This window comes from Brachypodium distachyon, chromosome 2 (genome assembly GCF_000005505.3).
Source record: "Brachypodium distachyon strain Bd21 chromosome 2, Brachypodium_distachyon_v3.0, whole genome shotgun sequence".
Classification (NCBI taxonomy): Eukaryota; Viridiplantae; Streptophyta; class Magnoliopsida; order Poales; family Poaceae; genus Brachypodium; species Brachypodium distachyon.
In genome coordinates, this window is record NC_016132.3 from 15,438,875 (window position 1) to 15,452,221 (window position 13,347).

The window sequence follows — 13,347 nt, forward strand, 5'->3', positions numbered from 1 at the left end:
TGTTTCGATTGAAGGTATTTTGCTCAGTTCATTTCAGAAAAAGCAGGGTTCAGTTCTAGACTCTAGAGGTGCAGCCCTGCCGACATTCTGCTCACACCCGTTTAAACCGGAAAGCCCAAACCCGCTAAAAAATATCCCACACTGTCCCTGTTTCTCTTTCTCTTCTCCACCTTATCCGCCACCAAACTGAGCCCAAAAGCCCCTACAAGCTCTGACCCCAATCCATGGCGCCACCGCGCTAAACCCCCCACCCGATTCAACCAACCAGCCACCATTTCCATGGCGCTATCCGAGCTCCCCATCCACCACTCCTTCCGCCTCTCCTCCCGCCCCCACCTCCACCTCCTCCCACTCCGCCTCCTCTCCTCGTCCCGCCCCGCCTCCTCCTCCTCCACCGCCGCCGCCGCCGCCTCGTCCTCGTCCGGCGGAAACCGCGCTCCTCCCGCCCCCAGCCGCGGCGCGCCATGGATGCAGAAGTGGGCCCCCGCTGACCCCTCGGCGCCCCCGCCCGCCCCCTCCCCGGGTCCCACGCCGACCACCTCCATCGACCGCATCGTGCACCGCCTCCGCAACCTCGGCCTCGGCACCGACGACGACGAGCCCTCCGCCGCCGCCACTCCCCTCAACGGCAAGGAGCGCCTCGGCGACCTGCTCGACCGCAGCTGGGCGCGCCCCGACCGCCACTTCGCCGCCTCCAGCTTCGACCAGGCCGTCCTCCCTTGGGAACGAGATCAGGACACCGATGGCGGGATGGATGAGGAGGAGGGTGGGGCCAAGAGGAAGAGGGTCAAGGCGCCCTCGCTGGCGGAGCTCACGATGGACGACGCCGAGTTGCGGCGCCTGCGGGGCATGGGCATGACTCTTCGAGACCGCATCACCGTGCCCAAGGCCGGGGTCACGCAGGCCGTCACGGAGAAGATCCATGATGCCTGGCGGAAGTCGGAGCTGGTCCGGCTCAAGTTCCACGAGGACCTCGCCAACGACATGAAGACTGCCCACGAGCTCGTCGAGGTATAGCCCCTGCCATCAAATAATGCGGCATTGGCAGTGTTCAGTTTAGTTATTGGTTGTGGCAATTGAACTTGTTGGGCTGTTGTGGTATATTTGAGATTCATGTGGAGCTATTGCTCGTCAAAAGGGAAATGGTTCCTTACATGGTGTTTATGTTTATTGATCAGCGGCGTACAGGAGGATTGATCATATGGAGGGCTGGGAGTGTTATGGTTGTTTACCGAGGGAACAATTACACAAGGCCTACGAAATCTCAAACGTTGGATGGCACCTCATCTACAAGGAAAGGGGAAGATAATACATTGTTCATCCCAGATGCCTCGAGCCCTGCAGAGAATGATAATCAGGGGAAGGATTTGACTGCTCAACATGATAATTTATCCAGATTAAATATTCACAATACAGATGACATGACTGAAGAAGAGCTGGAGTTCAATCAAATGCTAGATGAGCTGGGTCCTCGTTTTGTGGATTGGTGGGGAACAGGAATTTTACCTGTGGATGCTGACTTGCTGCCTCAAACAATTCCAGGATATAAAGCACCATTTAGACTTCTTCCAACTGGAATGCGTACAAGCCTTACCAACGCAGAGCTGACTAATTTGCGGAAGTTAGCGAGGAGCCTCCCATGTCATTTTGCTCTAGGTATTGCTTTTCATAGTGCGAATGTTATTTCCCCATCATAACTTTTACTGTGGCAGTAAACAGCTGCTCATAGCTTCCTAATCTTCATTCAAGGGAGAAACCGGAATCATCAAGGCTTGGCATCGGCTATTATTAAGCTCTGGGAGAAGAGTTTGGTGGTGAAAATAGCCGTCAAACGTGGAATCCAGAATACAAATAATGAGTTAATGTCAGACGAAATAAAGGTTTGAATACCATTATGTTGTTGTTCCCTTCCATTGACAGGCATGGCTACTTTACAAAAAGTTATGTCAAGGGACCTTGGAAAATCTTGTTCTTGTCAGACTATATTGTTTAGTTACTCCCTCCATTTCAATTTGGTTGTGCATGCAATCTTTTAGAGGCAAAACAAGTCAATGGGACCAAATACCACTTGATCTCCCTCTTCATAATCCCATAGCAATTTATTATATCATGCATTCAATCTTCCTTCAGTCACTACTTAGCCACACCTCCCTTCATCCAATAGGATGATAGCAAAATTGTTTCCCTAGGAAAAATAAGAGCACATTGATTAATCAGGTTTGGAGATCCAAATGTGCAAGTATTTTGAGAGAATTTGTAAGGCCTATATGTACAACTAATTTGAAACGGAGGCAGTAGTAGCTAACCTGAACCCTTTGCTTGAGAAAAGAGAGCTAAGCTGAACCCCAACTGAATATCATTGAAAGACTGCCAAGGCATCAACAAGTGCAATTATTAAACAGAATTCAGCTCAAGTCAACATCTAAAAAAGATAAACTCATGCCCAGCACTTACTGAATTATTAAACAGTAGTAACAGCACGTATGAATACAACTTGCTTCCTGGATTCTGTACAATAAAGTCCTCCTTTTTTCCTGGATTCTGTATATGTTGCTTCCTGGATCATATACAATATATCATCATGCTTCAATAAGAGCACCGTTGAGAACTTGTACGCTTTTACATTTTTTTAATCCATGTTATTTGCATTGAGTTCCAAAAGTATGTCCCCACTTTCAGTTGCACTATAATCGATTTAACTTCTACAAGCTCGCCCTCATGCATTTGCTAATGTCTTCCAATTTTGTTCATTCAGAAACTAACAGGGGGTACCCTGCTTCTTCGAAATAAATATTTCATTGTAATATATCGTGGAAAAGACTTCCTTCCACAATCTGTAGCAGTTGCCTTGGCTGAAAGAGAGGAGCTGACAAAAGATATCCAGAATGTTGAAGAGCAGAGAAGATGCACTCCCATTGCACACTCTCCGGAGGACGGATTTGATGGGCATGCTCTCGTGGGAACACTTGCTGAATTTCAGGAGGCACAAGCCCGTTGGGGAAGAGATGTAACTTCTAAGGAGCAAGAAGAAATGAAAGAAGCATCTTCTAGATTAGAAAAGGAAAAGATTTTCAGAAGACTCGAACACAAGCTTTCCATTGTAAGCAATTTATATACGTCATTCTTAGATACCTGTAGCTTCAGAAGACAAAATGAGCTGCAATTAAATTGGAACATTTCACATATCATTGTATTGACTTGTTTTTTCCGTATTGCTCTTCCAGTTATGAGGTTGAATTTACTACCTTTTCTAAGTATGTTTACTTGGTTATTTCTCCTTTCTTGTTTTATTTTTAAATATACAGGCCCAGGCAAAAATACATAGAGCAGGGAAGTTATTATCAAAGATTGAAGCTTCTATGATCCTTGCAAACCCATCCGATGATCGAGAAATGATTACAGACGAGGAAAGATCTGTTTTCCGCAGAATTGGTTTGAAAATGAAAGCGTATTTACCTGTCGGTAAGTTTCATGAACGATTGCCTTGGAACGTGCTCAACAATTTATATTGAATGATTTGTTTATTCTCCTTATTTATGTTAGGAATCCGTGGTGTCTTTGATGGTGTCATTGAAAATATGCACTTGCACTGGAAGCACCGGGAAGTTGTCAAACTGATAACAAAGCAAAAGACGTTGGCCTTTGTCAATGAGACAGCACGACTTCTTGAGTATGAGAGTGGTGGTATACTAGTTGCAGTTGAAAGAGTTCCCAAGGGTTATGCACTTATTTTTTACCGTGGGAAGAATTATAGGAGGCCTATTAACATAAGGCCTAGAAATCTTTTAACAAAGGCTAAGGCATTGAAGCGTGCAGTTGCAATGCAACGCCATGAGGTTAGTTCACCATGAGAAAAATGGAGTTGCTCTACTTCCTGTTCTCAGAGAAGAGTTAGCATACTCTTGATTTCCTTTAAACTCATGACTTGTCATGCAGGCCCTCAGCCAGCATATAGCTCAATTGGAAAGCAATATGAAGCAGATGAAGTTTGATTTGGTATGTTGTAATTTTTATTATGCAGCAAAGCAATTATATGTGCATGAAAATGATCCTTTAAAGTTAAACATTCTTTTTTGGGGGTATAAAAATATATACTGCCAAATGATAGCAGAATTTGAAATTGTGTGCCTTCTTTTGCATGTCACGAATTTATTACCAGAGTAATAAAAAACGCATTTTAGTTACTCCCTCTGCCCCTACCTGGCTAACTATCCTTTAATTTCCTCAAGATATTAATTTGCTCTTGAATTGTATAAGGATAGATCATTACTACTATTTGTCACTATGTTAGCAAAGGCAATAGCAGATAAGCAGTCAGGCGGACTTGCAGACTCTGGCTCAATTCTATAAGGACAGTGGGGCATGGGAACCGTGAACCCATGTTCTGCTTAGATGATGGGCTTGCGCGTTTCAAAAGGTTTCTGAACATAAAATTCATGGTACTAGAATCAATGAGGCAGATATGTGCACGCACACTCGGTTAAAAACATCTGGTTTGTTGATTAATGATTTCTTGATGTGACATGACACAAAATAGGGTATGGAGGACTACGATGAAGAAGACGAGGATAGCTCAGATTCAGAAAGCGATGACAATACAGCAGCCTCCGCAAGCTATGACGAGGTATCCATTCTATGAACTGATCCTTCCTGTTTTTAAAATAGCATAAATTCATCACATCTTTAACGGGTCCAGGACCAAGAAGATTTTGATGAATCAAGTGATGAAGATGAATACAGAGAGTATGATAATAAAGATTAAGGTGCCGAGATTGAGAGTTAGTGTGCAAAAGAAATTATATGAAATTCTAGGCGATGTTAATCTCCACAGATTATATTGAAGCCCATTGGACGTTCTTGGTAAGCACATTTAGATTTCGTTTCTACAAGGTCATTTTTATTTCTCGAACATGATCATTTGGTTTTTCTTTCTTGAACATGATCATTTATTTTTCTTAAAGCCTCGCACAACTTGCATCTTCTAAATTCTTATTGTGGTCTCTCTTCCTTTATATAAACATTTTACGATCTGAATGCAATGTTGAAAGGTTGACCTGTGGCGCAGGAAGCCAGGAACCAAGAGGATGTCCGATGTTGCCTTGTATATCTACGTCTCTGTTGTGATGCCGAGCTGTACTCCCTTTGATTTGTTCTTGGCAAAAGGATTGTTGGATATCTGCCGTTGAAGTGTCAACTGTAGGTTCCTCGCAAAAAAAAAAGAAAAAAGAAGTGTCAGCTGTAGGTTGGGCATAAATGGTCCTCCCCCCTTTGTATTTGTTGGACGGAAGGAGTATACCTATCGGTGAGGCAGAATCACGGTATACGCTCCTTCCTGCTGCAACCATATATATACCAGAATAAATTACTCCCTCCATCCCCTATTAAGTTGTGAACAATTAATATGGGACGGAGTGAGTAACTTAGATCAACAGATAGTCAAGGAATGGTTGTTCGGTTCAATTTGTTTCGGTGCTCTTGCACACTTGGTAGGATGCAAAAGCTTGGGTAACTCAGTGCAATCCTTTTTCATCTATGAGAGAAGTCTCTAAACGTGTGCATATCGAATTGAGAAGCTTGGGTGAGCCCCCACGAAGACGCGATTGAGCAAATTAAGCACCTTCTGCAAGTGTGCAAGAGCACCGGAAGTCATCGTGGCACTGACACGTACTCCCTCCTCCGAGGACGTTCAGCTAGCAGTGTGCATTGGACACCGGTAACTCTTGGTTTCTACTGCTGTAGCTCATGTTAATTGGTAACCCCTATCGAGCACAACATATGATCCCATGGTTCATGGAGGACACTGGGTGATTACTGATTAGGTCCGCCTAGAGCGTGCATTCTGCTACTCTTACTTGATGAATGGTAAGAAACTAAGATGGTCACAGGAGGGAGGTTAGGAGGAAACGGTACATTGACAACTGAGCAACATGGGAGCTCGAAGGAACCACACACCCGACTCACTGGCAGAGTACACCTTCCATCCAACTTAACGCAGGGCGCATGGCCTCTCGCGGCAGCCATCCGCATCCGGCGACGGTGGCGGCCAACAAGGCGACACACGGCGCGGTGAACATGAGGGAAGAGAAAGGCGCAGGTTGACGGAGTCGGCGGCACCAGGGGCAATTTATGGAGTTGGCGTAGCACCGATGACGGTTGAAGTGGATGGCGGCTAGAGTTCAAGTTCATATCGTTCGGAAGACGGGAGAGTAGAATCAGGGAGGAACATAAATGGAAAGGCGAGGAGAGGGGGCGGCGGTGATGCGAGGAGAAGGGGCAAGGTGGCGGCGACGTGAGACGAAGGAAAGGGTTTCGGGGAGATAGAGGGGGGGGGGGGGGGGGGATAGGAAAGGAAAATGAGGGAGATGTTGTTGGCAAATTGTCCCGCACGAGATGGAAGAGCACCGGAGAGTGATTTCGTTATAGTTGATTGGTATACGTATTTTAGCATATAGTTAGAAAATATGAGCATGTTAAAATAAAATAAAAACTCATAGTTTGGCTAAAGCTTCGTGGTGGAAGTGTGGAACAGTGGGAGTGAGCCTGGCATCGCGGAGGTAAACAGTAATGCAAGGTTTACATATGGTTTGCTCCGCGGAACATGCAAGCTGCGCTAAACTTGCACTGGATTCCTCGCTAAGCGGCAAAGGCCAAAAGCCCAAAAGCAACATGGAATACGAATGAAAAAAATGAAGCTGAAAACAACAAAAGCACGAATTGGTCTCGCTCGAAGTCAGGACCTAGGATGCCTTCGCCATTGGGCTCTCTGCTTTCGGGCTTCTGAAGGCGCGCGGTGCAAGCAGGACCGGGGACTGTCGTGCATGCACACAACTTCCTCCAGGTCACAAATTACTACTCCGTCCAGTCCAGGCTTCCAGAGAAGACCGGGGAAACGGGGGCATGAACAAGTAGCAGGAAACCTCAAACCTGGCTACGGTTTTTGTTTCGTTTTCCTAGCTGGCAACAGCAACAACACCCGGCAGGCAGGCGCCAACCCCACTGTCCCCACACGTCCAGCACAGCCCTTCTCCCCCGGCCCTAATCAGCACTCACACGCTAAGCATGACCACTTTATTTACTTCTTCTGCATTGCCCGCCTGCCTGGCTTTCCATCCAATCATCCCAAGTTCCCAGCCAAGAATTCATCCACCTTGGCAGGCATCGCCACTTCATCATGCAATGCAAACGCTAGCAGCAGCAGGTTGGGATGTGATGGAATGGAGCAGGTGATCCCCGTACGAATTAACAATCCCCTTTTCGGCCTTTTGGGAGCTTTCTGGACTGTACGACGAACTGGCACGGCATGTATTTCAAAATTTGAACAGAGTGGAGTGGATAGGATAGATTAGTGCTTACTAATGCATACAGATACAGTGGTGCAGTTAGGAAAGCAAGTAGCAGAAACGAATTCACAGAGCATGGTTAGTCAAGGAAAGAATACACAGAGCATGGTTAGTCTGCCTCCAGTAGGACTGTTGGAGTAATAAATAACTTGACAAGCACACAGCTGGCTGGGCTCTTGTCTTTTCTCTCTTTTCTACACTAGGGCTATCTCTCTCTTCTCCGACCCCACCGGGCAGGCCGCGCGCCGCCGGGACCCTCCAAAATCGGCGGCCGCCTAAACCCTCCTCCACCCCAAAAGCCCCTTCCCCTCGCTCTGCAACCCTTCTCAAAAGCAGCAGCGGTGGCGACAACTACCTCTTGGTGGATCGTCTCGCTCTCAGACGGCCATGGGATCGCAGCATTGCATCCTTGGCATCCGCAGCATCAGCGGCGGCGAATCTTCCACGCCGTTGGTGATGGCGGCGCGAGAAGGCTGGTCGGCGGCGAGGAAGCTGCGGATGGCGGCGAGGCCTGGCCCGCAGACGTCGCGCTCCCAGGCGGCGGACTCTGCGGCGTGGCCGGCCCCGGCGAGGCGCGCGCGGACGGCGCCCGAGGCGTCGAGGCGGCGCACGGGCCAACCCCAGGCGTCCGCCATGCGCCGGATCTTGCGCACCTGCGCCGCGGCCAGGCGCCGGGTGTTGGCCTTGATCTCGTCGACCGCGTCCGGGAAGCTCTTGCGGCCCGCGAAGAAGTCGCCCAGCTCCGGGATGCCGATGGCTTTGCCCAGCCCGGCGCCATGCGCGGCGCGCTCCGAGGCCGTGGTCGTCGCGAAGTACTCCCTCAGCTCCTCCACCATGCCGCCGCCCACCATGTCGTCCACGCGCCGGTCCAGGTACTCGTCCAGGAGCGTCTCCTCCACGTCCACCCACAGCAGGCAGCACGGGAACCGGAGCCCCGGGCGGTAGTTCTCCGTGGCGGCGGCGGCTGAGAAGGGATCCTCGTCCCTGGCGGGGTCGAAGCGGTCGGCGAGGAGCGCGTGGATGAGCGAGTTGGACCCGCCCGCGACGACGGGCACGAGGCGCCTGGCGGCGATCGAGGCGGCGGCGGCGGCGGCGAGGGAGCGGAAGGCGGCCGGCGGGAGCGCGCCGTTCTCGGGGCCGAGGGCGCCGAGGAGGTGGTGGGGCACGCCGCGGCGGTCGGCGGGGGGCACCTTGTTGGTGGTAACGTCGAGGCCGGCGTAGAGCTGGATCTTGTCGGCGTTCACCACCTCGCCGCCCACCGCCTGCGCCGCGTCGATGGACAGCTTCGTCTTCCCCGTGCCCGTCGCGCCCACGATCACCACCAGCCTCGTCGTTGGCGCGGCCGCGGCATCCTCCCCCGCCGCCATGATCCATCCGCCGCCGCCCGAAGACGAAGACGAAGACGAAGAAGAACAACACCGACAAGATCCTGCGCCGCCGCCGCTCCTGGCCATTCCCGGCGACCGGCGGCCCCGGATCCGCAATGAGCGGGTCGACGGACCGGAGGAGGCCGCGGCACTGGGGGAGGAAGGGGAGGAGCGCAGGAGCAGTGTGCTAATCCTGTTGGCAAGGGTGGTCATGTAAGCTAATGGCCCCCAAACCCGATCCTGATAAGCCGCCTATGACCCTGTTTTGTCTCTTCCTAATACGCCCCTCCCCCCCTTCCTCCTCTCAGTCTTTGCACTTTTGGCACGGCCGCCCCCGCAAAATCGCAAAAACGCTTCCTGTTGATGCTATTCTATCTCCTCAGGTTTCTGGATTTTGCGCGCAACTAGTGTTTGATTTTCTGCCGCGTAAATTTGCTTTGGCCCCTCTCCTGATGCGTGTTTTTGCTTGGGTTTTGTGGCAGAGACCGGAGATTTCGGTTGCATCGCAGGCAGGCAGGAGTCTGGCGGGACGGAGTATATATACCGGACGGCGCGCGGGCGGCGCCAAAGGAGGCGGGCAGTGGAATGAATGAATGATGGGACAGGAATAAGCCAAACAGTGCTTTGGATGTGTCGTGTGTTGTGACAACCATGGACATGACAGTAAGCACGGAGGGATCTTAAACAAAAATAACTTGGGTTTATTAGTATAGGCCATCCATGATGAGTGCGTTTTAGAGGAGCCATCTGCAGCGGCAGCTTCTGTGCTCGTGCCAGGCCCAGATTCGTGACAGGGGCGCACGGCCGTCGTTAAAATAATAAGAGCGCGAGAACTGAGAAGAACATTCCAGGGCGCGCGTGCGGTCGTGCCGATGTCCCGGCGGCCGGCGGCCGGAGTTGTTTAACTTGCTCCCGGCGCACGGCTGTCCCGGTGAGCTTATAATTGGCTCGTGCGTGCATCTGCGTGCGGTGTTGGATTCGGCAAACCAGCGCCGTGCGCGCGTCCGGCCAGAGCGCGCGCGTCAGGCATCGCCACGGGAGTGGCGCAAGGTGCCTCTTGGCTTGGTGTCGCCGTGTCGGGTCCGTGCGCTTCCGGCTCCGGGGGCCCGTGGGATTTTGTTCGGTGCCCACAACCACAAGTGGCCGTTTTCCCCCCCGGCCGGGGCGGCTCGGTATTCATTCTCCCGCGCGTTTACAGCAGAGCTTGCTCACGTTTTCCCGCCTTTCCGCACGGCCGTTCCGTTCCGTTCCGCCCTCTTCTCCTTGGACTTGGGTTGCGTTGCAACAATTACCAGGATTTTCCTGCTAAAGCTACTAGTACTACCCGGGTTCTATATTTATCTTATGTCAAACTTATTCAATTTTCATCAAATTATATAGAATACAAATATGTAAAATGTCAAATAAGTATACTATAAAGATATATATATATATATATATATATATAAAGATATATGCCATGGCGGATTTAATAAACCCTATTTAAAATCATAGACATTGATATGTTTTGTTTTGAATAAACATGCACGTTGTATAAACATGCACGTTGCAACATTTTATATTTATGAATGGAGGGAGTGGAACAAAAGTTAGTGTTCTTTCAATGAAACTTAAATTTGATGCAGCCACTCTGCTCTTTTACCATATCTTTGATGCCAATAATCTTGTGCCTGGCATGGGGTTGTTCTTTGCTCCTTCGTAGTATCTTCGGCTGCTTTCGTCTACTCCATGGAGTAGTATGGTATGTTTGATTTGAGCCATGTTTGATATGCCAAATGCACTACTTACTCCGATTCATAATAAGTGTCGCTGTGATTTAGTACTTAGATTGTACAAGGACACTGCAACATTTGAAGGTTTAATAGACAACTTTAAAAAGATACTATAGCAAATTCCAACTAATTAATAATTTGAAGGTTCAAATGAAATAAAAATAGACAAATTTAAAAATATACTATAGCAACTTTCAACCAATTAATAGAGCCAATACAAGCAGGACTGCAGGAATGGACAAAGAAAAATAAATCTGAAATCTTTTTACCCGATCGGGCGTTTTCTTTCTTGTGGCAGAAGATCCCAAACCCAAAGTAGGCTGGCTGGCTGGCTCACGAAGCTTTGGATTCCGTGCGTTCCATGGGGCAGGTCACATTGACTGGCGCGCGCGCGTGGAAAGGAAAGGAAACCAGGCTCCGCCAGCGTCATTTTACATTGACGCCGTCGTCTCTCTGGCCCATGCCCTGCTGCACGCGCCGTGGACGTGGAAGAAGAAGAATTTGGGGACTCTCCGATGAGCCGATGCTAGTCCAGAGTACAGTATAGGAGTACTTCGTTTCACGCATAGCTGTTGCACCCATGACTTGTGTTTCCTCCGAGGCCGGGCACGGTCACATGGCCAACTCCAATTCCAGGCCTAGTTCCCATAGCAGCTACGAGTACTAGTCGTGCTTCTGCTTCTGGGATGCTACTGCCTACCGTCACTACTCCTAGTACTACTGGCTAGACTCTGGCTATTAGCTGAGCTCTGAGCCTACCGGTGGTGGAGTACTAGGGTAGCTCCTGATCTGGGTTCTGGCGAGCGTGGTAGTACTAGGCCTGCTGCACTTTCATGAGAGTCTGAAAACAAGACGGCCCGAAAGGAACAGGTGTTTCCAATCCAAGTCGCGCGTGTTGGTGCCCTGCCCCGTCCTTTAATTTTGGCTGGTTCGCCCGGAAGCGGAAGCAGAAGCACGCACGCCGACGCAGGCCGCTCTTCGCGTGTGGGGTTGGGTTGGTTCCCGAGGCTCGGCACCGATCCATGTGTCCGGCACTCCGGCCCGGGCAAGCCTTGCAGCGCCTCCACACACACCCACGCATGAAGTCGTACTAGTTCTGTGGCTGGTTTCGTTTCATGAGTACAGAAAAATGTGTCTTCGGTGCATAGAGGATAGAGCCAACGTAGTACGACGAGTTGTACTTAGAGACGGCCTGATGGAACTTTGAATGGAATGGAGCATGCATGTGATCCTCAACGAGTAAAACATAGAGATAACAACAATAACATCCTGAAAAGATTAAGTTGCCACAGACCATCCCCGTCGACGAGAATATTATCGATGTACTCCCTCCGTCCCGTCCATATTAAAATGTGCTTCCTCCGTTCCATCCATATTAAAAGTGACTTTGTATTACATACATCTGAACGTTTTTTAGGCATATATTTAGGCAAAATATGGAAGCACAGAGTAGCCGGCATACATACAACCAAACACATCACCGCACGCATCCACATAGCTGTCATCGAAGGAGCATCGTTGTAGATGGGTGTATCATCTGCCGCGAAATGTATCATCAGTCTGTCGCTATGTGTACCACTAAAACTGTTGTTTTCTACGAACTCAAGTTACCATAAATTAAACCTGAAATTTAATCTATGCATGATAGGCATCACCGTCGTGTTGCAAGTGAAACCGGATACGCTGGAGACTGTATGCATGTTGACCCTTTGGACGTGACAGCAGTAAATTCTGCCGCATCCACTTGCCAAAAAAAAGGAGAGGCCGGATCCGTTACGCGGAGAACATTTGACAATTTTGGCCCAAATGCATGAATTGACGGTTTGACACCTCGTCGATCGGTCGTCCATGCACTCGATCAGAGACCATCATTTTGAACTTAACCTTGTCACGCGATCGGCATATAAATCCTGCAATTGGGCGACGTAAAGCACGCAGAGACTTGGCTGGAAACCAAACTGGCAACATCCAGTTTGGTATCGAGATCTAGGAGGGAAGATAGAAGGAAAAAGGAGGGGCGACTAACTGTGCAAGCGAATAACTCCAAAGCCAGGGTCAAAAAGCGCTGCAACTTGAAAGACGTACGGTCCAGTAGTGTGGATCAGACAGGGACGTAGGGTACAAAGTCGAAAACAGTATATATTTTTTAGTCGTCGAAGACAGAAAGCTTAATTTCCGTTGCTTGGTTGTTGTTTTTACGTCATGGAAAAGAGTAAACACAAATGCTCTCGCAACCTAGTACATTTGTGCAGGAATTGAACTATGTTGGCACAATGTTTCTGCAAGAAATTCCTTCAAAATCAGTGCCCCTTATTACGCCGGATCTGATGATGCAAAAGTTCTAGTACTAGCAGAGATATGATGCGATCACGAATGTAGGCTGGATCGGAGGGGGGAAGGCAAGGAAGGATACATATGTGGTGATAGGCATGCAACGGAATATGGTGCACGGTATATATGCACGGTGGCGCTGCCTTTTATGTATGCTACGGAAAAGAGCCACCAAAAGCACGCGTCGATCAAGGTGTATATATCACGGGATCCCATTATTTTTGGTTCGCCAAAAGTAGAAGTACACCTTCTTCATACGGGCCAACTTGTTAGGTCGATTCTATTCGGTGGAACCGAATCACCTGTACGAACTCCCTTGGATTCATATTACTTGTCAAAATATTACATGTATCTAAACAATTTTTACACATAAATACATTTATATTTAGCAAATTTAAAACAAGTAATATGAGTCGGAACGAGCAAAAAGTTTCTCGAGCTGTCGTGCATTGCTTTGCAACATTGTCGGACCGTAGATTCCCAGACCGGTTCATGTTTACCGTAAGCTTCTGTTAATCAATAGGATCTAGGATAGAA

General features: G+C 49.1%; 2 protein-coding genes across 3 annotated transcripts; one reads left to right on the forward strand and one right to left on the reverse strand.

Annotated features, from left to right (window-relative positions):
• Positions 1 to 145: 145 nt before the first annotated feature.
• LOC100846803 (CRM-domain containing factor CFM3, chloroplastic/mitochondrial) lies at positions 146 to 5,533 on the forward strand. Of its 2 annotated transcripts, none has more exons than XM_010232759.3 (10): positions 146 to 1,011; positions 1,179 to 1,656; positions 1,750 to 1,880; positions 2,756 to 3,100; positions 3,306 to 3,462; positions 3,544 to 3,836; positions 3,937 to 3,996; positions 4,538 to 4,624; positions 4,697 to 4,860; positions 5,049 to 5,533. In XM_010232759.3, the coding sequence occupies exons 1-9, from the start codon at positions 280 to 282 to the stop codon at positions 4,760 to 4,762; spliced, it is 2,349 nt and encodes a 782-aa protein (XP_010231061.1). In that variant the 5' UTR covers positions 146 to 279; the 3' UTR covers positions 4,763 to 4,860; positions 5,049 to 5,533. The 2 variants fall into 2 exon arrangements, with proteins under 2 accessions (XP_010231061.1, XP_003565949.1); XM_003565901.4 differs by having other exon boundaries at positions 5,066 to 5,533.
• A 1,796-nt stretch (positions 5,534 to 7,329) lies between these two features.
• Positions 7,330 to 9,283, reverse strand: LOC100820995 (adenylate isopentenyltransferase). Its single transcript, XM_003565902.3, has one exon. It carries the CDS (start codon positions 8,918 to 8,920, stop codon positions 7,718 to 7,720), a length of 1,203 nt encoding a protein of 400 aa, XP_003565950.2. The 5' UTR covers positions 8,921 to 9,283; the 3' UTR covers positions 7,330 to 7,717.
• Positions 9,284 to 13,347: the final 4,064 nt, after the last annotated feature.

Excerpts from the sequence above, each read along its gene's own strand:
- LOC100846803 (XM_010232759.3), top strand. The coding sequence starts at position 280 with ATGGCGCTATCCGAGCTCCCCATCCACCACTCCTTCCGCCTCTCCTCC. Across the intron at positions 1,012-1,178 it reads CTGCCCACGAGCTCGTCGAG|CGGCGTACAGGAGGATTGAT; the intron begins GTATAGCCCCTG and ends TTTATTGATCAG. Across the intron at positions 3,101-3,305 it reads TCGAACACAAGCTTTCCATT|GCCCAGGCAAAAATACATAG; the intron begins GTAAGCAATTTA and ends TTAAATATACAG.
- LOC100820995 (XM_003565902.3), bottom strand. The coding sequence starts at position 8,920 with ATGACCACCCTTGCCAACAGGATTAGCACACTGCTCCTGCGCTCCTCC.